The sequence below is a fragment of the Oncorhynchus gorbuscha genome, linkage group LG10, assembly GCF_021184085.1.
Source record: "Oncorhynchus gorbuscha isolate QuinsamMale2020 ecotype Even-year linkage group LG10, OgorEven_v1.0, whole genome shotgun sequence".
NCBI lineage: Eukaryota > Metazoa > Chordata > Actinopteri > Salmoniformes > Salmonidae > Oncorhynchus > Oncorhynchus gorbuscha.
Window position 1 is genome coordinate 23267037 of NC_060182.1, and position 25091 is coordinate 23292127.

The 25091-nt window shown below is 42.9% G+C and overlaps 1 protein-coding gene across 2 annotated transcripts in view; it reads left to right on the forward strand.

The window, feature by feature from the left end:
* The window catches only part of LOC124045701 (opioid growth factor receptor-like), a 29174-nt gene extending 5177 nt beyond the window's left edge, over window positions 1–23997 (forward strand). The window contains exons 2-6 of one of the 2 annotated variants that reach the window (XM_046365238.1): window positions 3399–3559; window positions 3771–3849; window positions 23029–23094; window positions 23323–23471; window positions 23673–23997. In XM_046365238.1, the coding sequence (XP_046221194.1) occupies window positions 3826–3849; window positions 23029–23094; window positions 23323–23471; window positions 23673–23994 (561 nt within the window). In that variant the 5' untranslated portion in view covers window positions 3399–3559; window positions 3771–3825 and the 3' untranslated portion in view covers window positions 23995–23997. The remainder of the gene's footprint in view (window positions 1–3398; window positions 3560–3770; window positions 3850–23028; window positions 23095–23322; window positions 23472–23672) is intronic. The other variant, XM_046365237.1, reaches the window with a different exon arrangement.
* The last annotated feature ends 1094 nt before the right edge of the window (window positions 23998–25091 follow it).

Consider the following 25091-nt stretch of genomic DNA (forward strand, 5'->3'; position numbering starts at 1 on the left):
TGCTGGAGCGTGTGCTGCTAGGGTGACCAGTGAGCTGAGATAAGGCGGGGCTTTACTTAGCAAAGATTTGTAGATGACCTGGAGCCAGTGGGTTTGGTGACAAATATGTAGTGAGGGCCAGCCAACGAGAGCATACAGGTCGCAGTGGTGGGTAGTGTATATAGGGCTTTGGTGACAAAACGGATGGCACTGTGATAGACTACATCCAGTTTGCTGAGTAGTGTGTTGGTGGCTATTTTGTAAATGACATTTGCCGAAGTCGAGGATCGGTAGAATACCCTCGTAAAACTGACTATGTTTGGCAGCATGAGGGAAGGATGCTTTATTGTGAAATAGGATGCCAATCCTAGATTTAATTTTGGAATGGAGATGTTTAATGTGAGTCTGGAAGGAGAGTTTACAGTCTAACCCAGACACCTAGGTGTTTGTAGTTGTCCACATATTCTAGGTCAGAACCATCCAGAGTAGTGATCCTGGGCTGGCGGGCAGGTGTGGGCAGCGATCGGTTGAAGAGCATGCATTTAGTTTTACTTGCATTTAAGAGCAGTTGGCGGCAACGGAAGGAGAGTTGTATGGCATTGAAGCTCGTCTGGAGGTTAGTTAAGTGTCCAAAGAAGGGCCAGAAGTATACAGAATGGTGTGGTCTGCGTAGAGGTGGGTCAGAGAATCACCAGCAGCAAGAGTGACATCATTGATGTATACAGAGAAAGAGTCTGCCTGAGAATTGAACCCTGTGGCACCCCCAGAGACTGCCAGAGGTCCAGACAACAAGCCCTCTGATTTGACACACTGAACTCTATCTGAGAAGTAGTTGGTGAACCATCCGGAAACTATAAATTCAAAAGCAAAACTTTTATTCTTTCAGTGAACTACTGAACCTTTCTGTATTTTATCGAACGGGTGGCAATCCCAAGTCTAAATATTGCTGTTACATTGCATAACCTTCAATGTTATGTCATAATTATGTACAATTTTGGCAAATTAATTACGGTCACACAGATTGCAATGAGTCAGGCAACCCAAACTGTTGCATATACCCTTACTCTGCTTGCACTGAATGCAAGAGAAGTTACACACTTTCTCTAGTTAATATTGCCTGCTGACATTAATTTCTTAACTAAATATGCAGGTTTAAAAAAATATATACTTCTGTGTATTGATTTTAAGGCATTGATGTTCATGGTTAGGTACATTTGTGCAACGATTGTGCTTGTTTTGCAAATGCATTTTTGTTAAATCATCACCCGTTTGGCGAAGTTGAAGTAGGCTGTGATAAATTAACAGGCACATCATTGATTATATGCAACGCATGACGAGCTAGTTAACCACACATGGTTGATATTACTAGGTTAACTAGTGATTATGTGAAGATGGATTGTTTTTTATAAATTAAGTTTAATGCTAGCCAGCAACTTACCTTGGCTCCTTGCAGCCACAGGGTCCTTTTTAACGCTGCACTCGCGTGGCAGGCTTACCACCTGTTACGCAGTTTCCTCGTGGATTGCAGTCTAATCGTCGTCCAAAAAGGCAGATTACAGATTATGAAAACTTGAAATTGGCCCTAATTAATTGGCCATTCCGACTAATCGATCGACCTCTACTCCAGAGAAGTTAGAGAGGGTTCAAGTCCAGGTTCTGGCTGGGCCACTCAAGGACATTCAGAGACTTGTCCCGAAGCTACTCCTGCATTGTCTTGGCTGTGTGTTCAGGGTCATTGTCCTGTTGTAAGGTGAACCTTCACCCCCAGTCTGTGACCCTGAGCACTGGAGCAGGTTTTCATCAAGGATTTCTGTAGTTTGCTCCATTCCTATTTCCCTCTCTTCTGACTAGTCACTGAAAAACATCCCCACAGCATGACGCTGCCACCACCATGCTTCACTGTAGGGATGGTGTCAGGTTTCCTCTGGAAACATTAAGCCAAAGAGTTCAATCTTGGTTTCATCAGATCAGAAAATCTAGTTTCTCATGGTCATCGTCCTTTAGGTTCCTTTTGGCAAACTCCAAGCGGCCTGTCATGTTCCTTTTACTGAGGAGTGGATTCCATCTGGCCACTCTACCATAAAGGCCTGATTGGTGGAGTGGATTCCATCTGGCCACTACCATAAAGGCCTGATCGGTGGCGTGCTGCAGAGATGGTTGTCCTCCTGGAAGGTTCTCCCATCTCCACAGAGGACCTCTGGAGCTCTGTCAGAGTGACCATCGGGTTCTTGGTCACCTCCCTGACCAAGGCCCTTCTCCCCGGATTGCTCAGTTTGGCTGGGCGGCCAGCTCTAGGAAGAGTCTTGATGATTCCAAACGTCTTCCATTTAAGAATGATGGAGGCCGCTGAGGTCTTGGACCTTCAATAGTCTGCATATTTATGTAAATAAGGTATATATATTTTTTATTTATTTTTTAAATAAATCTTGTGAACATTTCTAAACTTGTTTTCGTTTTGTCATTATGGGGTATTGTGTGTAGATAGTGAACCATTTAATCAATTTTAGAATAATGCCGTAAGTAACAAAATATGGAAAAAGTAATGTCTGATTACTTTCAGACTGCACTGTATAATGTTAAAGGAAAAGTTGACCCAAAATCTAAACTCTCAAGTGGTTCCATATTGATACTAGTTCAGTGGAGTTTGCCCCCTCTCCCTTGATAGCAGATTTGAGACAACTGCAAAAACAGGTCATGTGACTTGTGATGTTGCTTGATTGCAGGCCTGCCTCACACTGCTCCATTGTCAGTGAATGCATGATTCACAAATTTGTGACCTGTGGACAAATTCATTGTTTTATTGAAAATGTACTTTCCTACCTAAAATATTTGAGATTATTTTGTATCATTTTATGTAGCCGACTGCCACAGCAGTGGAGATGGGTAACAATTTGGGGTTAAATTCTCCTTTAACATTAGCTATTGGGAAGATTGGTTTATATCAAACACTTTCTACCAGTGACCTGAAGTAGTGTGTACTTGATTTGTACTGTAGATTAAACTACGTCTCTAAAAGGCTTGCTAGCCCAGGTAGCTAGCTAATCAGAAGTGAATATGTGAACTCCCAGGGAGAGTCTCAATTGCATACTCCTCGTGTTCTCTCCTTGCCTCCTTCTCAAAACCCATTGGAGAAGATCAGAGGGGAGGGTCCTCTGGCTTTCTCATCCAATGGGTTTTTGAGAAGGTTGTGAGTATGCAATTGAGATTATCCCCCAGTCTCTCAGTGGTGACCACCAACCAGGGCGCCATGCAGAAATTTAACAGGTAGACAGTGGAATGTGTAGAATGCACAAATTCTGCTGCTGTTTGGAGCTGGTTCAGGTTGCCCCTACACTGTCATCCTTCTCTGCAACTGGTAAAACAGGGAAACTATGGGATGATTATTGTCTCCTCTTCGGTTCCATTGACTTGACACCCAGGTCAGTCTTTTTAGGTACACAAAGGGACAAATAATGCCAATAGATTTCTGCAAATGTAACATCCAGTATCTCTGATGTACCATGTCTTCCAGTGGTCAAACATGTCCTCCAGAAACACGAGGGCTGCGAAGGACATGCAGAACTACAGACGAGAGTATCCTGTAAGTATAAGGGCCCTTGTTATTACACAGGAATAGGGTCTGGAGTTTTTGTTGTCCATGTGAACTTGACAGGAAAAGCTAGGATAACCTGGGCTTACCAAGACCCAATGTTTTTCCTGACCAGAACTCCAGGCCCTACACATCTGCTTATATCTTGTTAGTCTTAAAGATGTCATCTAGACATCTGACTGTGCTATTTCTCTCTCTGCAGAATCTAACAGATGAATGCTCAGGAGAAAGAATGTTTAATTTAAAATTCTATCTCAATGAATACCCCGCCTCCCCTGATGGTAGGTCACTTGCTATTTAATCAGTTTTCAATGGCTATAAAATGTGTGTAATGAGTAAAAGCATATACAATGCCTTGCAAAATTATTCATAACCCTTGGAATTTGTCATACTAAGTGCGATTGAAATGTATTGTCATAAGTAAGCATTTCACTGTAATGTCTACATCTGTTGTATTCTGCTCATGGGACTAATAAAATTTGATTTTCTTTGGAGACGAGGGTATAACCAGCCATATGGAAGCAAACTGAAACTCATATTATATATTGAGGCCCCTTTTCCACAATGAAATGTGCCGCTATTCTGAATTTAATTGTGTGCCCTCATAATTTGCGTGGACGATATTCAAAGACTCTAGGCTTCTGAAGGGCTGAACCTGCTGGGTTGATGTATGACCTTTAGAATGTTTTGATCATATGTTTGTGCTTTTCTGTTTTTATTTTACAATTTGTATCATGTTAAATGTTGGCCACTATTGGGAGCCATTGTCAGTAATACCACATTTTATTTTTGCATCATTCCATTCTGTTTACGTTTCTTTCCTCTGTCACATCCTTGTAAATTGTTTCTGAGGGTCACTATCATTAGTGGATCATATTAGGCTAACAGTGTGCAATCATTTGGGACATGTAGCCTATTTGAATCATTATAGAACTCTGACCACACATAGCAGGTTTAACCAGGAGCCTGGCGCACGGTTCAGGATGACTGGACCGTTGTCATCCTGTTCCATGATTTGGGTAGATTTATAGGATTATTGTTCAACCCCTAATTGTACACTTTTTCCACCTTTTCAATATTTTATGGATTGAACTCAAATGTCAACTTGCATGATGAATCCAACACTATTTTTATTCATCAATGTATTTTGTGCAAAGAATTTCCAAACTGTTTTTTTTATTCATACATACTTTCCTAACCTTAAAATTTACCTAAATAATTAAAAGATCAGAGTATTCACCAGTCGGTGTTGAAACGGAGATGAATATGCATAATGGAATTATTTTAATTGATCCCTATATTCTGAACCCGTACTCTTGATGTATTCCATTGAGTCTGTTTGACAAAATTCAATTAAAGGTATACCATACTTTAAAAGTGGAACTGACATCGTTTCAATTACTTTGTTTATCTGCAATCATATATCAGTCAAATATAAAATGTATGCTACAAAACCAACTTTTTATAAGAGGGTTTTAAAAATATAAAAAAATATTTCACTCAACATTCCATTACGTACAATACGGCATTGTTGGCAGAATGGATGCAGTTCAATGTATGATTAATATAATTCACCAATAGATTTCTTGGTAGCAACATTTTTTGGACTATCTGGTTGTAAATCACAGCTGGCCTGGTACATTGTTTGCTGCCTCCATTCGGGATGCACTGTTTCAGTTTCAATGACTCAATATGTTGTACAAACGGACGAATGTAACGAAGGCTGGGATGTCAATACAATCAAACCTGCAAGGACAATGATCACACGTCAGTCATAATGTGGATAATATGCTAGCGTATCTATGCAGCAAGCTAAAAACAGATGCACGTGTCATTTGGTTAGCTAGCAAGAAATGTGAATCGCTTCACTAGCTATCTATGCTGAACGGCGGTTATCCAGTTAGCATATTTACTTCGATTTCAGAGCGCTCTTGTCTGGGTGTGCCGGAGTGCAGAATAACTGAATTAATGAACGTACAATACGCTCTGCGCCGACTATGACCGGTGTCATTAAACTAAAAAGTAATGTAAAAATGTAAAATGTAAATGACAGACATTCATTTACATTTTTCACAGACATTATTTTAACAGTTCTGGAAACTTTATAGTTTTCTATCCAAATCTACAAATTTTATGCATATCCTAGCTTCTGGGCTTGAGTAACAGGCAGTTTACTTTGGGCATGCTTCTAATCCAGACGTCGAAATACTGCCCCCAAGCCATAAGAACCACCCATACCGGATCCGGGATAATTGTCATCAGCAACGCTGAATAGCACAGTCAAATTATATTACTAGAAAATATTCATATTCATGAAATCACAAGTGCAATATTACAAAACACATTTTAGCCTTTTGTTAATCCACCTGTTGTCTCAGATTTTGAAGTTATGCTTTACAGCGTTTATCGATCACTCGACAAAACAATAAGTACACTTAGCATCAGGTAACTTCGTCACGAAAAGCAATCAAATGATGTGTTCCTTCTGTAGCTCAGTTGGTAGAGCATGGCGCTTGTAACGCCAGGGTAGTGGGTTCGATTCCCGGGACCACCCATACGTAGAATGTATGCACACATGACTGTAAGTCGCTTTGGATAAAAGCGTCTGCTAAATGGCATATATTATTATAATCTATTACCTTTGATCTTCGGATGTTTTCACTCACAATAATCCCAGTTACACAACAAATGTTCCTTTTTTCCATAAAGATATTTTTTATATCCAAATACCTCCGTTAGTTTGGTGCGTTATGCCCAGGAATCCACCGGAAAGAGCGGTCACGACAACGCAGACAAAAATTCCAAATTATATCCATAATGTCCACAGAAACATGTCAGACGTTTTTTATAATCAATCCTCAGGGTGTTTTTCAAGTATCTATTCGATAAATATATCAACCGGGACAGTTGGCTTTACACTAGGACCGGGAGTAACAATGGCCGCCTTTCTCTTTTTGCGCACAATTCACTCTGAGCCCCCACCTATCCATTTACGCAATGTGGTCGTTCACGCTCATTCTTCAAAATAAAAGCCTGAAACTATGTCTGAAGACTGACACCTTGAGGAAGCGATAGGAAAAGGAATCTGGTTGATATCCCTTTAAATGGAGCAATGGGAGGCTATGGAACATGGAGTTTTCAAAATAGAAGCCACTTCCTGGTTTGATTTTTCTCAGGGTTTCGCCTGCAATATCAATATTTTGACAGTTTTGGAAACTTTAGAGTTTTCTATCCTAATCTGTCAAGTATATGCATGTTCTAACATCTGGTCCTGAGAAATAGGCCGTTTGGGAACGTTATTTTTCCAAACATAAAAATAGTGCCCCCTAGCTTCAAGAGGTTAGCTTGTTATGGCTGCAATCCCAATACCGGGATCGATATGACAACTACCAGTGAAAATAGAGGGCGCCAAATTCAAACCACAGAAATCTCATAATTACAATTCCTAAAACATACACGTGTCTTATATCATTTTAAAGGTAATCCCACCAAAGTGTCTGATTTCAAATAGGCTTTTCAGTGAAAGCACTACAAACGATTGTTAGGTCTCCACCAAACCACAATAAGCCAGCCATTTTCCAGCGAAATATAGCATTCACAAAAAGCAGAAATAAAGAGAAAATGAATCACTAACCTTAAATTATCTTCATTAGATGACACTCATAGGACTTCATGTTACACAATACATGCATGTTTGTTTGATAAAGTTCATATTTATATAAAAAAAATCTGAGTTTACATTGGCTATTTACATTCACTAGTTCCAAAAACATCAAGTGATTTTGCATACCCACATCGTTTTAACAGAAATACTCATCATAAATGTAGATAATACAAGTTATACACATGGAATTATAGATATACCTCTCCTTAATGCAACCGCTGTGTCAGATTTCAAAAAAAGTTTGCGGAAAAGCAACACATGCAATAATCTGAGACCGCTCAGAACAGAAGCCAAATTAGCCGCCATGTTGGAGTCAACAGAAACCAGAAAATACATGATAAATGTTTCCTTACCTTTGATGAACTTCATCAGAATGCAGTCCTAGGAATCCCAGGTCCACAATAAATGCTTAATTTGTTCGAAAATGTCCGTTATTTATGTCCAATTAGCTACTTTGGTTAGCGCGTTTGGTAACAATTCCAAAGTCACAAAGCGCCTCCACTATAATGTGACTAAATGTCCAAAAGTTCCGTAACAGTCAGTAGAAACATGTCAAACGATGTACTGAATCAATCTTTAGAATGTTTACAAATATCTTGAATAACGTTCCAAACGGAGAATTAGAATGACTTCAAACCGTGACAGTGGTGACTATTTCCTGTGTCATTCGACCCCCTTCACATTAGTCATCAGACAAAGTTATATTGACTGTTGACATCTAGTGGAAGGCGTAGGAAGTTCAAACTCATCCATATCTCGCTGTAATTTCAATGAGAGCTTGGTTGAAGATCTGCTACCCCCAGGTTTTTGCCTGCTATATGAGTTCTGTTATACTCAGACATAATTCAAACAGTTTTAGAAACTTCAGTGTTTTCTATCCAATACTAATAATAATATGTGTATATTAGCAACTGAGACTGAGGAGCTGGCCGTTTACAATGGGCACCTTTTCATCCAAGCTACTCAATACTGCCCCTGCAGCCATAAAAAGTTAAACAAGGTTAATGAAATTAATAATTTGACATGAGTCAGAATATAAATATCTCAATCTCAGACAATACCTTTACAGTGGAGGCAATAGAAGTTTAAAACATTTACAGAAAATACAAATGCCAGTGGAGGTGTTGCTGTTTTATATTCGGAACCACATTTCTGTAAAGATTAGAGGATCTCACGTTAAATACTGTTGAAGTAATATGGCTACAGGTTCATCTGCCTCACCTAAAGCTCATTCTTGTGGGAAGCTTTATAGGCCAAGTGCTAACGAGTCAGTATCTGGATAAGGTGTGAAATGCTTGATAAAATATGTGATATCAAGAGGTATATTTTCTGGGTTATTTAAGTATTGACTGGCTTTCATCAAGCTGCCCACTCAAGAAAAAGCTTCAAACTGTAACCAGTGCCTGCAACATGGTTCAGGTTCAGTCAACCTACCAGTTTAGTTACAAACAGCATAGGAATGAAATGATCATATATTGATCACATCTTTACTAATGCTGCAGAAATGTGCTTGAAGGCAATATTCAGGTACATCGGATGTCGTGATCAAAATATAGTAGCCAAATCTAGGAAAACCAAAGATCCAAAGGCTGGGCCTAATATAGTGTATAAGAGGTCATGCAATAAGTTGCGTTGTGATTCCTATGTTAATGTAAATAATATTTGTTGGTCCGTGGTGTGTAATGACGAGCAAACAAAATGTGTCAAGTGCTACATCTATGAAATTGCTTATCCCAGTTACTAATAAGCATGCACCCATTAAGAGAATTACTGTAAAAACTGTTACATCCCCATGGATTGATGAGGAATTTAAAATGTGTATGGTTGAGAGTGATGAGGCAAAAGTAATGTCAAATAAGTCTGGCTGCACAAATGATTGTCAAATGTTCTGCAAATTGAGAAGTCGTGACCAAACTGATTAAAACCTCTTTGGGTTAGGGGGCACTATTTTCACGTCCGGATGAAAAGCGTGCCCAAAGTAAACTGCCTGTTACTCAGGCTCAGAAGCTAGGATATGCATATAGTTGGTAGATTTGGATAGAAAACACTCTAAAGTTTCCAAAACTGTTAAAATAATGTCTGTGTATAACAGAACTGATTTGGCAGGCGAAACCCCTAGGTCTAACCATCCAGGAAAAATAAAAACATTTAGGTCACTGTTTTCAATTAGTTTTCTATGAGAAACCCTATTTATGAGGAACCTGGTTGCAGTTCCTATGGCTTTCACTAGATGTCAGTCTTTAGAAATTGGTTTTTCTTTTGAGAAATGAAGAAGTAGTCCTGTTCTTTCCATGTGTCACTCAGATGGACTCTTGGTCCATCCAAGTATTTTAGTGCGCTTGACCTGGAACGCGCTTCATGTTGTTTTTATCCGTTATTGAAAAACAGTATATCCCGTCTTAAATTTTATCAATTATTTACGTTTTAGGGTACCTAAGGTTGGATTAGGAATGTTGTTTGAAATGTTTGGACCAAGTTTACAGGTAACTTATTAGATACTTTGTAGGCATGTTAGGCAAGTTGAAACCAGTGTATTTCTGAATCAAATGCGCCAAATAAATTGACATTTTGCATGGTCTGCTGTCGCCGTAAAGTCTTTTTGAAATCTGACACAGCAGCTGGATTAACAAGAAGTGAAGCATTATTTTGATGTATAACACTTGTATGTTTTATGAATTTGTATTATCAGTATTTATGTTTTTGAATTTGGCGCGCTGCAATTTCACTAGATGTTGTCAAATCAATCCCATTAACGGGATTAGAGCGGGAAGGGTTTACTATGGATCTCTAATAGGTTTTAAATTGAAGAATCTACACTATGAAACACAGAATGACAGTAAAATGCTTTGGAGCACCTACAGTGAAATGTTGGCAAAGGCAAACTCTGCTCAATCATTCATTAAATCCGATGGCTCATCACAAAACCGACTGATATTGCTTTAACTATTTTAATGATTGTTTTTCATTGGCAAGATTAGCAAACTTGCATGACATGCCAGCAATAAACGCTGACAGTACAAATCCAAGTATACAGTATCTGACCAAATTATGAAAGACAAGAATTGGAATTATGAATTCAATAGTGAGTGGAAGAGGTGGGGAAATGATTGTTGTCTATCAACAATGACAAGCCACCGGGGTTTAAAATTAAAATTTTAAATGTAAAATTACTGAGAATAATAGCAGGTGATGTTGCCACTCCTATTTGCAATATCTTCAATTTAAGCCTACTAGAAAGTGTGTGCCCTCAGGCCAGGAGGGAAGCAAAAGTCATTCAGTTTCCCCAAAAATAGTAAAGCCCCCTTTTACTGGCTCAGATATCTGACCAATCATCCTCTTACCAACCCTTAGTAAGCTTTTGGGAAAAATGGTGTTTGACCAGATACAATTGTTATGCACGTGAGTGAGGACCCAAAAGCGGTTTAACAAATACAGAGTCCTTTAATGTCAAAACACAGGGAAGACATAGATCCTCTTCAGATGTATATAATGGCAAAATAGACAACCCGCAGAGAGCGCGACAAATGAATAAAGTCCTTCTGATATTTTCAGAAGAGTCCCCTTCTTAGCAGCAGAGGAGAATAGCTGGGTTAGCGGCGACAGACTGCTGGTCTCTCTGGGTAGGCGTGGGTCGTAGAGGACCGAGGTACCTGATCACACATAGCATCAGATGAACAGGCAGATTCCGACAGGACGGGACAAGGGTGAAGCAAACGAGACTATAGTTTGGTTCTGGCATGAGAAACTCAAACGAGAATCTGACAAAGACAGAAGCAGGAACAGAGAGAGAAATAGAGACTTAATCAGAGGGAAAAGGGGAACAGGTGGGAAAAGGGTGAACAAGGTAGTTTAGAGAAGATGAGGAACAGCTGGGGGAAGGAGAGGAAGAGAAGGTAACCTAATACGACCAGCAGAGGGAGACTGAGTGAAGAGAAAGAACAGGAACAAGACATAATATGACAATACATGACAGTACCCCCCACTCACCGAGCGCCTCCTGGCGCACTCGAGGAGGAAACCTGGCGGCAACGGAGGAAATCATCAATCAGCGAACGGTCCAGCACGTCCCGAGAGGGAACCCAACTCCTTTCCTCAGGACCGTACCCCTCCCAATCCACTAGGTACTGATGACCACGGCCCCGAGGACGCATGTCCAAAATCTTACGGACCCTGTAGATAGGTGCGCCCTCGACAAGGATGGGGGGGGGGACGAGCGGGGGCGCGAAGGACGGGCTTAACACAGGAGACATGGAAGACCGGGTGGACGCGACGAAGATATCGTGGGAGAAGAAGTCGCACTGCGACAGGATTAATGATCTGAGAAATACGGAACGGACCAATGAACCGCGGGGTCAACTTGCGAGAAGCTGTCTTAAGGGGAAGGTTTTGAGTGGAGAGCCATACTCTCTGACCGCGACAATATCTAGGACTCTTAGTTCTACGCTTATTAGCGGCTCTCACAGTCTGCGCCCTAAAACGGCAAAGTGCAGACCTGACCCTCTTCCAGGTGCGCTCACAACGTTGGACAAAAGCCTGATCGGAGGGGACGCTGGACTCGGCGAGCTGAGACGAGAACAGCGGAGGCTGGTACCCGAGGCTACTCTGAAAAGGAGTTAGCCCGGTCGCAGACGAAGGAAGCGAGTTGTGGGCGTATTCTGCCCAGGGGAGCTGTTCTGACCAAGACGCAGGGTTACGAAAAGAAAGACTGCGTAAGATGCGACCAATAGTCTGATTGGTCCGTTCTGCTTGACCGTTCTGCTGACGGAAGCCCCAATCAAACGGCAAATCTCCTTCCAAAATTGAGACATGAATTGCGGACCCCTGTCCGAAACGACGTCTGACGGAAGGCCATGAATTCTGAAAACATTCTCGATGATGATTTGTGCCGTTTCTTTAGCAGAAGGGAGCTTAGCGAGGGGAATAAAATGAGCCGCCTTAGAGAACCTATCGACAACCGTAAGAATAACAGTCTTCCCCGCTGACGAAGGCAGTCCGGTGATAAAATCTAAGGCGATGTGAGACCACGGTCGAGAGGGAATGGGAAGCGGTCTGAGACGGCCGGCAGGAGGGGAGTTACTGGACTTAGTCTGCACGCAGACCGAACAAGCAGCCACGAAACGACGCGTGTCACGATCCCGAGTGGGCCATCAAAAACGCTGGCGGATGGAAGCAAGCGTACCCCGAACGCCAGGCTGGCAGGCTAACTTGGCAGAGTGAGCCCACTGAAGAACGGCCAGATGAGTAGGAACGGGAACGAAAAGAAGGTTCCTAGGACAAGCGCGCGGCGGCGGAGTGTGAGTGAGTGCTTGCTTTACCTGCCTCTCAATTCCCCAGACGGTCAACCCGACAACACGCCCCTCAGGGAGAATTCCCTCGGGGTCGGTGGAGACTACTGAAGAACTGAAGAGACGAGATAAAGAATCAGGCTTGGTGTTCTTAGAGCCCGGACGATAAGAAATTACGAACTCGAAACGAGCGAAAAACAGCGCCCAACGAGCCTGACCCGCATTAAGTCGTTTGGCAGAACGGATGTACTCAAGGTTCCTATGGTCAGTCCAAACGACAAAAGGAACGGTCGCCCCCTCCAACCACTGTCGCCATTCGCCTAGGGCTAAGCGGATGGCGAGCAGTTCGCGGTTTCCCACATCATAGTTACGTTCCGACGGCGACAGGCGATGAGAAAAATACGCGCAAGGGTGGACCTTGTCGTCAGAGAGGGAGCATTGAGAAAGAATGGCTCCCACGCCCACCTCTGACGCGTCAACCTCGACAACGAACTGTCTAGAGACGTCAGGTGTAACAAGGATAGGTGCGGATGTAAAACGATTCTTGAGAAGATCAAAAGCTCCCTGGGCGGAAACGGACCACTTAACCCCTTAAGACTCTAGGGGCAGTATTTCATTTTTGGATAAAAAGACGTGCCCGTTTTTAGCGCAATATTTTGTCACGAAAAGATGCTCGACTATGCTTGGAATTGATAGTTTTGGAAAGAAGACACTCTGACGTTTCCAGAACTGCAAATATTTTCACTGTGAGTGCCTTAGAACAAAAGCTACAGGCAAAACCAAGATGTTTGAGCGACCAGGAAATCAACAGGATTTCTGATGGCACGTTTTCCATGATCGCCTTATATGGCTGTGAATGCGACAGGAATGAACGGACACTTTCTATCGTTTCCCCAAGGTGTCTGCAGCATTGTGACGTATTTGTAGGCATATCATTGGAAGATTGACCATAAGAGACTACATTTACCAGGGGTCCCGCACGGTGTCTGTGTGGAAATTGGTGCGCAAAAGTCACCTACCAGTATTTTTCCATCCGAATCTGAGAACAATGCAGGCTTCCAGGAATGGCATTTCAATGAAGAGATATATGACAAAACACATTGAGGATTGATTCAAACAACGTTTTCCATGTTTCAGTCGATATTATGGAGTTAATTCGGTAAAAAGTTCGACGTGTAGGTGACTGAATTTTCGGTTAGTTTCGGTAGCCAAATGCATAGTAACAAAACGGAACGTTGTGTCCTACACAAGCATCTTTCAGGAAAAACTGGACATCTGCTATGTAACTGAGAGTCTCCTCATTGAAACATCTGAAGTTCTTCAAAGGTAAATTATTTTATTTGATCCCTTTGCTGGTTTTTGTGAATATGTTGCGTGCTAAATGCTAATGCTAAATGCTAAGCTAGCTATCACCACTCTTACACAAATTATTGATTTTCTCTGGTTCTAAAGCATATTTTGAAAATCTGAGACGACAGGATTGTTAAGAAAAGGATAAGCTTGAGAACAGGCATATTTATTTCATTTCATTTGCGATTTTTAGAAATCGCTAACGTTGCGTTATGGTAATGAGCTTGAGGCTATGATTACGTGACCGAATGCGGTGTGGGTCGGCCTAAGAGGTTAAAGCACGTCTTGACAGAAGTAAGGGCTGTGAGAGGAGCTGCCACCTGACCGAAATTACGGATGAAACGACGATAGAAATTCGCGAAGCCGAGAAAGCGCTGCAGCTCGACACGTGACTTAGGAACGGGCCAATCAATGACAGCTTGGACCTTAGCGGGATCCATCTTAATGCCTTCAGCGGAAATAACAGAACCAAGGAATGTGACGGAGGAGGCATGAAAAGTGCACTTCTCAGCCTTCACATAAAGACAATTAATTCTCTAAAAGGCGCTGGAGGACACGTCGAACGTGCTGAACATGAATCTGGAGTGACGGTGAAAAAATAAGGATATCGTCAAGGTAAACGAAAACAAAGATGTTCAGCATGTCTCTCAGGACGTCATTTACTAATGCCTGAAAGACAGCTGGAGCGTTAGCGAGGCCGAAAGGAAGAACCCGGTATTCAAAGTGCCCTAACGAAGTGTTAAACGCCGTTTTCCACTCGTCCCCCTCCCTGATGCGCACGAGATGGTAAGCGTTACGAAGGTCCAACTTAGTGAAAAACCTGGCTCCCTGCAGGATCTTGAAGGCTGAAGACATAAGAGGGAGCGGATAACGATTCTTAACTGTTATGTCATTCAGCCCTCAATAATCTACGCAGGGACCCGTCCTTTTTCTTAACAAAAAAAACCCCTGCTCCGGCGGGAGAGGAGGAGGGGACTACGGTACCGGCGTCGAGAGCTACAGACAAATAATCTTCGAGAGCCTTACGTTCGGGAGCCGACAGAGAGTATAGTCTACCCCGGGGGGGAGTGGTTCCCAGAAGGAGATCAATACTACAATCATACGACCGGTGCGGAGGAAGAGAGGTGAACCTGGACCGACTGAACACCGTGCGCAGATCGTGATATTCCTCCGGCACCCCCGTCAAATCACCAGGCTCCTCCTGTGAAGAAGAGACAGAGGAAACAGGAGGGATAGCAGACATTAAACATTTCACATGACAAGAGACGTTCCAGGAGAGGATAGAATTACTAGACCAATTAATAGAAGGATTATGACAAACTAGCCAGGGATGGCCCAAAACAACAGGTGTAAAAGGTGAACGAAAAATTTAAAAAGAAATGGTTTCGCTATGATTACCAGAGACAGTGAGGGTTAAAGGTAGCGTTTCACGCTGAATCCTGGGGAGAGAACTACCATCCAAAGCGAACAAGGCCGTGGGCTCCCTTAACTGTCTGAGAGGAATGTCATGTTCCCGAGCCCAGGTCTCGTCCATAAAACAGCCCTCCGCCCCAGAGTCTATCAAGGCACTGCAGTAAGCTGACGAACCGGTCCAGCGTAGATGGACCAACAAGGTAGTGCAGGATCTTGAAGGAGAGACCAGAGTAGTAGCGCTCACCAGTAGCCCTCCGCTTACTGATGAGCTCTGGCTTTTACTGGACATGAAGTGACAAAATGACCAGCGGAACCGCAATAGAGACAGAGGCGGTTGGTGATTCTCAGTTCCCTCTCCTTAGTCGAGATGCGGATACCCCCCAGCTGCATAGGCTCAGCACCCGAGCCGGCGGAGGAATATGGTAGTGATGCGGAGAGGGGGGCAACGGAGAACGCGAGCTCCTCTCCACGAGCTCGGCGACGAAGATCAACCCGTAGCTCTATGCGAATAGCAAGTACAATCAAGGAATCCACGCTGGAAGGAACCTCCCGGGGAGAATCTCATCCTTTACCTCTGCGCGGAGACCCTCCAGAAAACGAGCGAGCAAAGCCGGCTCGTTCCAGTCACTGGATGCGGCAAGAGTGCGAAACTCAATAGAGTAATCTGTTATGGATCGATTACCTTGACATAGGGAAGACAGGACCCTGGAAGCTTCCTCCCCAAAAACAGAACGATCAAAAACCCATATCATCTCCTCCTTAAAGTCCTGATACTGGTTAGTACACTCAGCCCTCGCCTCCCAGATTGCCGTGCCCCACTCACGAGCCCGTCCAGTAAGGAGAGATATGACGTAGGCAATACGAGCTGTGCTCCTGGAGTAAGTGTTGGGCTGGAGAGAAAACACAATATCACACTGGGTGAGGAACGAGCGGCATTCAGTGGGCTCCCCAGAGTAACACGGCGGGTTATTGATTCTGGGCTCCGGAGATTCGGAAGCCCTGGAAGTGGCCGGTGGATCGAGGCGGAGATGGTGAATCTGTTTTGTGAGGTCGGAGACTTGGGCGGCCAGGGTCTCAACGGCATGTCGAGCAGCAGACAATTCCTGCTCGTGTCTGCCTAGCATCGCTCCCTGGATCTCGACGGCTGAGTGGAGAGGATCCGAAGTCGCTGGGTCCATTCTTGGTCAGATTCTTCTGTTATGCACGTGAGTGAGGAAGCGGTTTAACAAATACAGAGTCCTTTAATGTCAAAACACAGGGAAGACATAGATCCTCTTCAGATGTATATAATGGCAAAATAGACAACCCGCAGAGAGGGCGACAAATGAATAAAGTCCTTCTGATATTTTCAGAAGAGTCCCCTTCTTAGCAGCAGAGGAGAATAGCTGGGTTAGCGGCGACAGACTGCTGGTCTCTCTGGGTAGGCGTGGGTCGTAGAGGACAGAGGTACCTGATCACACGTAGCATCAGATGAACAGGCAGATTCCGACAGGACGGGACAAGGGTGAAGCAAACGAGACAATAGTTTGGTTCTGGCATGAGAAACTCAAACGAGAATCTGACAAAGACGGAAGTAGGAACAGAGAGAGAAATAGAGACCTAATCAGAGGGAAAAAGGGAACAGGTGGGAAAAGGGTGAACGAGGTAGTTTAGAGAAGATGAGGAACAGCTGGGGGAAGGAGAGGAAGAGAAGGTAACCTAATACGACCAGCAGAGGGAGACGGAGTGAAGAGAAAGAACAGGAACAAGACATAATATGACAATACATGACAACAATGCTATTTTAAAGTTTAAAACAATAACAATTTCAGCATGCTAATAGGGAAGGACATTCAACAAGCACAGCATTTACAGAAATGACTGATTGGCTGAGAGATTGATAAAAAGATTGGTGGAGCTGTTTTTATTTCGACTTCAGTGTGGCTTTTGACATTAATGATCATAGTCTTCTGCTGGAAACTTGTGTTATGGCTTTACACCCTCTGCTATATTGTGGATAAAGAGTTACCTGTCTAACAGAACATAGAGGGTGTTATTTAATGGAAGCCTCCAACATATTCCAGGTAGAATCACGAATTCCCCAGGGCAGCTGTCTCGGCCCCTTTTTTCAATCTTTACTAATGACATGCCGCTGTAGTAATGGCAGTGTGTTTATGTATGCGGATGACTCAACGCTATACACGTCAACTACTACAAAAACTGAAATGACTGCAACACTTAACAAAGAGCTGCAGTTAGTTTCAGAATGGGTGGCAAGGAATAAGTTAGTCCTAAATATTTAAAAAAACTAAAAGCATTGTATTTGGGACAAATCATTCACTAAACCTCAACTAAATATTGTAATAAATAATGTGGAAATTGAGCAAGTTAAGGTAACCCTGGATTGTATACTGTCATGGTCTAAACATATTGATTCAACAGTAGTGAATAAAGTCTGTCCATAATAAAGTGCTACTCTACCCTAACAGCACTATCAACAAGGCAGGTCCTACAGACCCTAGTTGTCGCACCTTGACTACTGTTCAGTCTTGTGGCCACAAAGGGATTTAGGAAAATTGCATTTGGCTCAGAACAAGGCAGCACAACTGGTCCTTGGATGTACACAGAGGGCAAACATTAATAATATGCACTGGCTGAAAGTGGAGGAGAGATTGACTTCATCACTACTTTTATTTGTGAGAGGTATTGACATTGAAAGCACCGAGCGGTCTGTTTAAACGATTGGCACACAGCTCGGACACCATGCATACACCACAAGACATGCCACCAGATGTCTCTTCACAGTCCCCAAGTCGAGAACAGACTATGGGAGGCGCACAGTACTACATAGAGCCATGCCTACATGGAACTCTATTCCACATCAAGTAACTGATGCAAGCAGTAGAATCAGACAAAATAGACCTTTATGGAGCACTGGGGGCTGTGAAGCAACACCTACACATACAGTTGAAGTTGGAAGTTTACATACACCGTAGCCAAATAGATTTAAACTCAGTTTTTCACAATTCCTGACATTTAATCCTTGTAAAGTTTCCCTGTTTTAGGTCAGTTAGGATCATCACCATGTGAAATGTCAGAATTATAGTAGAGTGATTTATTTCAGCTTTTATTTCTTTCATCACATTCCCAGTGGGTCAGAAGTTTTCATACACTCAATTAGTATTTGGTAGCATTGCCTTTAAATTGTTTAACTTGGGTCAAACGTTTCGGGTAGCCTTCCACAAGCATCCCATAATAAGTTGGGTGAATTTTGGCCCATTCCTCCTGACAGAGCTGGTGTAACTGAGTCAGGTTTGTAGGCCTCCGGGCTCGCACACGCTTTTTCAGTTCTGCCCACAAATGTTCTATAGGATTGAGGTCATGGCTTTGTGATGGTCACTCCAATACCTTGACTTTGTTGTCCTTAAGCCATTTTGCCAGAACTTTGGAAGTATGCTTTGGATCATTGTCCATTTGGAAGACCCATTTGCTGCCAAGGTTTAACCTCTCTGGGATATGTGGGACGGTAGCGTCCAACCTGGCCAAAAGCCAGAGAAAATGCAGAGCGCCAAATTCAAATAATTTACTATGAAAATCAAACTTTCATGAAATCACACATGCAAGATAGCAAATTAAAGCTACACGTGTTGTGAATCCAGCCAACATGTCTTATTTCAAAAAGCAAACAATTCTATTATCTGAGGATAGTACCATAGCAAACAAAGAAAGAAAAGCATAGTTCAACCCTGCAGGCGCTACACAAAACACAGAAATAAAAATATAATTCATGCCTTACCTTTGAGCTTCTTTTGTTGGCACTCCAATATGTCCCATAAACATCACAAATGGTCCTTTTGTTCGATTAATTCCGTCTATATATCCAAAATGTAAATTTATTTGGTGCGTTTGATCCAGAAAAACACTGGTTCCAACTTGCGCAACGTGACAACAAAATATCTCAAAAGTTACCTGTAAACTTTGCCAAAACATTTCAAACTACTTTTGTAATACAACTTGAGATCTTTTTTTACGTAAATGATTGATAAAATTGAAGACTGGATGATCTGTAGCATGCTTTCTGGTCACGCGCCTCTATCTAACAGTACACTTCAAGTTACCCTCATTCAAGATGGCCATTACACAAAGGAAAACCTCAACCAATTTCTAAAGACTGTTGACATCCAGTGGAAGTGATAGGAACTGCAAGAAGGTCCCTTAGAAATCTGGATTCTCAATGAAAACCCATTGAAAAGAGTGACCTAAAAAATAAAATAAATCTGAATGGTTTGTCCTCGGGGTTTCTCCTGCCAAATAAGTTCTGTTATACTCAGACATGATTCAAACAGTTTTAGAAACTTCAGGGTGTTTTCTATCCAAATCTACTAATAATATGCATATTTTATCTTCTGGGGATGAGTAGTAGGCAGTTGAATTCGGGCATGCATTTCATCCGGATGTGAAAATACTGCCCCCTGTCACCAAGAAGTTAACTTCCTGACTGATGTCTTGAGATGTTGCTTCAATATATCCACATAATTTTCCTCCCTCATGATGCAATCTATTTTGTGATGTGCACCAGTCCCTCCTACAGCAAAGCACCCCCACAACATGATGCTGCCACCCCGTGCTTCGCGATTGGGATGGTGTTCTTCGGCTTGCAAGCCTCCCCCTTTTTCCTCCAAACTTAACGATGGTAATTATGGCCAAACAGTTCTATTTTTGTTTCATCAGACCAGAGGACATTTCTCCAAAAAAATACATTCTTTGTCCCAATGTGCAGTTGCAAACCGTAGGTTGGCTTTTTTATGGCGGTTTCGGAGCCGTGGCTTCTTCCTTGCTGAGTGGCCTTTCAGGTTATGTCGATATAGGACTATTTTTACTGTGGAAATAGATACTTTTGTAGCCGTTTCCTCCAGCATCTTCACAAGGTCCTATGCTGCTGTTCTGGGATTGATTTGCACTTTTTGCACCAAAGTATGTTCATCTCTAGGAGACAGAACTCATCTCCTTCCTGAGCTGTATGACGGCTGCGTGGTCCCATGGTGTTTATATTTGCGTACTATTGTTTGTACAGATGAACGTGGTACCTTCAGGCGTTTGGAAATTGCTCCCAAGGATGAACCAGACTTGTGAAGGTCTACAATTTTTTTTTAGGTCTTTACTGATTTCTTTTGATTACCCCATGAATCAAGCAAAGAGGCACTGAGTTTGAAGTAGGCCTTGAAATACATCCACAGGTACACCTCCAATTGACTCAAATGATGTCAAATAGCCTATCAGAAGCTTCTAAAGCCATGACATAATTTTCTGGAATTTTTCAAGCTGTTTAAAGGCACAGTCAACTTAGTGTATGTAACCTTCTGACGCACTGGAATTGTGATACAGTGAAATAATCTGTCTGTAAACAATTGTTGGAAAAATGACTTGTCATGCACAAAGTAGATGTCCTAACCCACTTGCCAAAACTATAGTTTTTAACAAGAAATTTGTGGAGTGGTTGAAAAATGAGTTCTAATGACTCCAACCTAAGTGGATGTAAACTTCCGACTTCAACTGTACATACACATGGATCTTGTGTTGTAGATATGTGGTAGTGGAGTAGGGGCCTGAGGGCAAACAGTTGTGAAATCTGTTTATGAATGTTTTTTAAATTGTATAACTGCCTTAATTTTTCCGGACCACAGGAAGAGTAGCTGCTTTTTCGGTAGCAGCTAATGGGTATCCATAATAAATACCAATCTCTTACAATATTCAATGATGACATTCCTCTAAAACATGTTATAGGCTACGTGTGCACCACCAAGTCAGAACAGTAGGCTAAATTATGAGGGGGAGAAAGGGACCAAATTACAGTGGGGCAAAAAAGTATTTAGTCAGCCACCAATTGTGCAAGTTCTCCCACTTAAGAAAGATGAGAGGCCTGTAATTTTCATCATAGGTACACTTCAACTATGACAGACAAAATGAAAAAAAAAATCCAGAAAATCACATTGTAGGATTTCTAATGAATTTATTTGCAAATTATGGTGGAAAATAAACTTTTATTATTGACCAAATACTTATCTCAATACTTTGTTATATAGCCTTTGTTGGCAATGACAGAGGTCAAACGTCTTCACAGAGTTTTCACACACTGTTGCTGGTATTTTGGCCCATTCCTTCGTGCAGATCTCCTCTAGAGCAGTGATGTTTTGGGGCTGTTGCTGGGCAACATGGACTTTCAACTCCCTCCAAAGATTTTAGATGGGGTTGAGATCTGGAGACTGGCTAGGCCACTCCAGGATCATGAAATGCTTCTTACGAAGCCACTCCTTCGTTGCCCGGACGGTGTGTTTGGGATCATTGTCATGCTGAAAGACCCAGCCACGTTTCATCTTCAATGCCCTTGCTGATGGAAGGAGGTTTTCACTCAAACCCCCATTCATTCTTTCCTTTACACGGATCAGTCGTCCTGGTCCCTTTGCAGAAAAACAGCCCCAAAGCATGATGTTTCCACCCCCATGCTTCACAGTAGGTATGGTGTTCTTTGGATGCAACTCAGCATTCTTTGTCCTCCAAACACGACGAGTTGAGTTTTTACCAAAAAGTTATATTTTGGTTTCATCTGACATTCTCACAATCTTCTTCTGGATCATCCAAATGCTCTTTAGCAAACTTCAGACAGGCCTGGACATGTACTGGCTTAAGCAGGGGGACACGTCTGGCACTGCAGGATTTGAGTCCCTGGCGGCATAGTGTGTTACTGATGGTAGGCTTTATTACTTTGGTCTCAGCTCTCTGCAGGTAATTCACTAGGTCCCCCCCGTGTGGTTCTGGGATTTTTGCTCACCGTTCTTGTGATCATTTTGACCCCATGGGGTGAGATATTGCGTGGAGCCCCAGATCGAGGGAGATTATCAGTGGTCTTGTATGTCTTCCATTTCCTAATAATTGCTCCCACAGTTGATTTCTTCAAACCAAGCTGTTTACCTGTTGCAGATTCAGTCTTCCCAGCCTGGTGCAGGTCTACAATTTTGTTCCTGATGTCCTTTGACAGCTCTTTGGTCTTGGCCATAGTGGAGTTTGGAGTGTGACTGAGGTTGTGGACAGGTGTCTTTTATACTGATAACAAGTTCAAACAGGTGCCATTAATACAGGTAACGAGTGGAGGACAGAGGAGCCTCTTAAAGAAGAAGTTGCAGGTCTGTGAGAGCCAGAAATCTTGCTTGTTTGTAGGTGACCAAATACTTATTTTCCACCATAATTTGCAAATAAATTCATTAAAAATCCTACAATGTTATTTTCTGGATTTTTTCCCCCGCATTTTGTCTGTCATAGTTGAAGTGCACCTATGAAAATTACGGGCCTCTCTCATCTTTTTAGGTGGGAGAACTTGCACAATTGGTGGCTGACTAAATACTTTTTGCCCCCCCACTGTATATATCAAAAAGGTTTGAAATATCCAATAAATGTCGTTCCACTTAATGATTGTGTCCCACTTGTTGTTGATTCTTCACAAAAAATACAGTTTTATATCTTTATGTTTGAAGCCTGAAATGTGGCAAAAGGTCGCAAAGTTCAAGGGGGCCGAATACTTTCGCAAGGCACTGCATGTTATTTTGTGTTACTCTGTTTATTTAGTATTTTTTTTAAAACTGAATTGTTGGTTAAGGGCTTGTAAGTAAGCATTTAACGGTAAGGTCTGCCTACACCTGTTGTATTCGGCACATGTGACAAATACAATTTTGATATGTAGCCATCTCAAGTTATAATTAACTGTTGCTCTCAAGTTGTTTCCACTGTGGGAGCCTGGAGTGAACTACATGGCCTCTGAGCTCACCAAGAAGGAGATCCTGGTGAGTGCTTCACCATAATGTTTTGCTTGATCTTTGTGGTTTATTAGTGGCACATCAATGCTCCTTTCTCAAAATGAGTTGTTTAATGAAATCGTAAGCATAGGGTGACTTGTCGAAGGTCTCCCTTGGGTCCAGTAAGCAGACAAAACTGATATGAATGGAGCTTCTCCTCCATCAAAGCGATGATTATAATCTGATCTCTTTGCTCTTGTCCCACTGTGTAATCAGGCCTTCTGGGAGAGTGAGGAGGCCAAGAAGAGGCTGGTAGAGTCCTACGAGTTCATGTTGCGGTTCTATGGCATCCAGCTGGTCAATAAAGACACAGGCGAGGTCAAACGTGCCGATAACTGGAAGGAACGCTTCACCAACCTTGAACGGTGAGTTGCTGAAGTCATGTCTTGGCCAACTTTACAGGGTGTGGTTTCTTGGGGCCATGTTGAACCACTTATGACCATTCTTGGTCCAATTTCTAAATGAGAAACACTCATTTATTTGTCTTAGTAGTAGGTGGTGTTCACTGTAAATAGGGGTCCTCCATCTAAATATTGGTTGTGTCTTCTCTTGTTTTGCCCCCTCAGGAACATGCACAATAACCTCCGCATCACGCGCATCCTGAAGAGCCTGGGGGAGCTAGGCTTGGAGCATTACCAGAGTCCACTGGTGCGCTTTTTCCTGGAGGAGACGCTGGTCAAAAAGAACCTGAGTAGCATCAAGCGCAGCGTGTTTGACTACTTCCTGTTTGCAGTGCGCGACAAGCAGAAGCGCAAAGAGCTGCTGCGCTACGCCTTCCAGCACTTCGAGCCCAAGGACAAGTTTGTGTGGTGCCCCCGAAAGATCCAGAAACAGCTGAAGAAGGCAGAGAAGGGAAACAGAGAGGGAGCGGATGAGGGCTGCACATGAGCCAAGGCTAGAGGAGGAGAGTCATGGGGAGCCCAGAAGGAAAAGAAGGATGTCACGGAGGAGGTGACAGAGACTGCCAAGTTCACTGATGGAGTAGTGAGTAGTGACCGAGATAAGCAGGCCGAGGGGTCTTCTTTTGATCCTCCTGGGCTAGCGGTCTCCTCAGAGGACTCTGAACCACTGGGAAACAAGAATTGTAATGATACTGACAATGTTGACATGGACCATTCAGGCAGCCCTGAGTCTGTTAAAGGAGACCACAGTATGGAGGAAGGACTGTCAAGAGAACAGTCAAGCCAAGGACAGCGTCCAGAACTCAGTCAATGTCAAGCCAGCTGCATCTGAAATGGAGTCTGAGAAGTTGGAGCAACCGACCAAGAAGAAAAGGGAAGGTCACAAGGGCGTGCCTAGCAACAGGCGGGAGGAAGGCACGGTTGTCCCCAACAACAACCACCACCACTCCAATCAGGTGAGCCTGTCCGTGACATCATCCCACAAAGTCAAGACTGATGATCCCAAAAAGGATTCGCCCAAGAAGAATTTGACCAAAAAGGATTCCCCCAAAAAGCACTTGCCATCGGACTCCTCAGAACAAGGTGAAAAATACCCAAGGACTGACTTTAGTGATGTGACTGATAACAAAGCAGTGCCAGTGGATGGGGAGAACACAGAGAAAGCTTTAAATTGACAGACAAATGTAAAATAAGTGAAAAATGAAGTGGAGGTGATGGATGTGGTATCCACCTACCAGCCAAGTTCAGACCGTCAAAAGGCCAAGACATGGGATCTTCCGGAAGGAAGGAAGGAAGGAACGGAGGGAGGGAGGGAGGGAAGGAGGGAGGGAGGGAGGGAGGGAGGGAGGGAGGGAGGGAGGGAGGGAGGGAGGGAGGGAGGGAGGGAGGGAGGGGGAGGGAGGGAAAGAATCCAAGGCAGACTCCATCAGATAACATAGGTATAAGCCATATGTTAACATCATATTGCTGTCTATTACTGTACGCCAAAATAAATTGTCTGCATATTGCTTACACTTTTCCAATCCTCTCAGAATGTCATACGTTCTGACTTCTACAGAGATTCCTAGGATGTTGGGTCTGGGT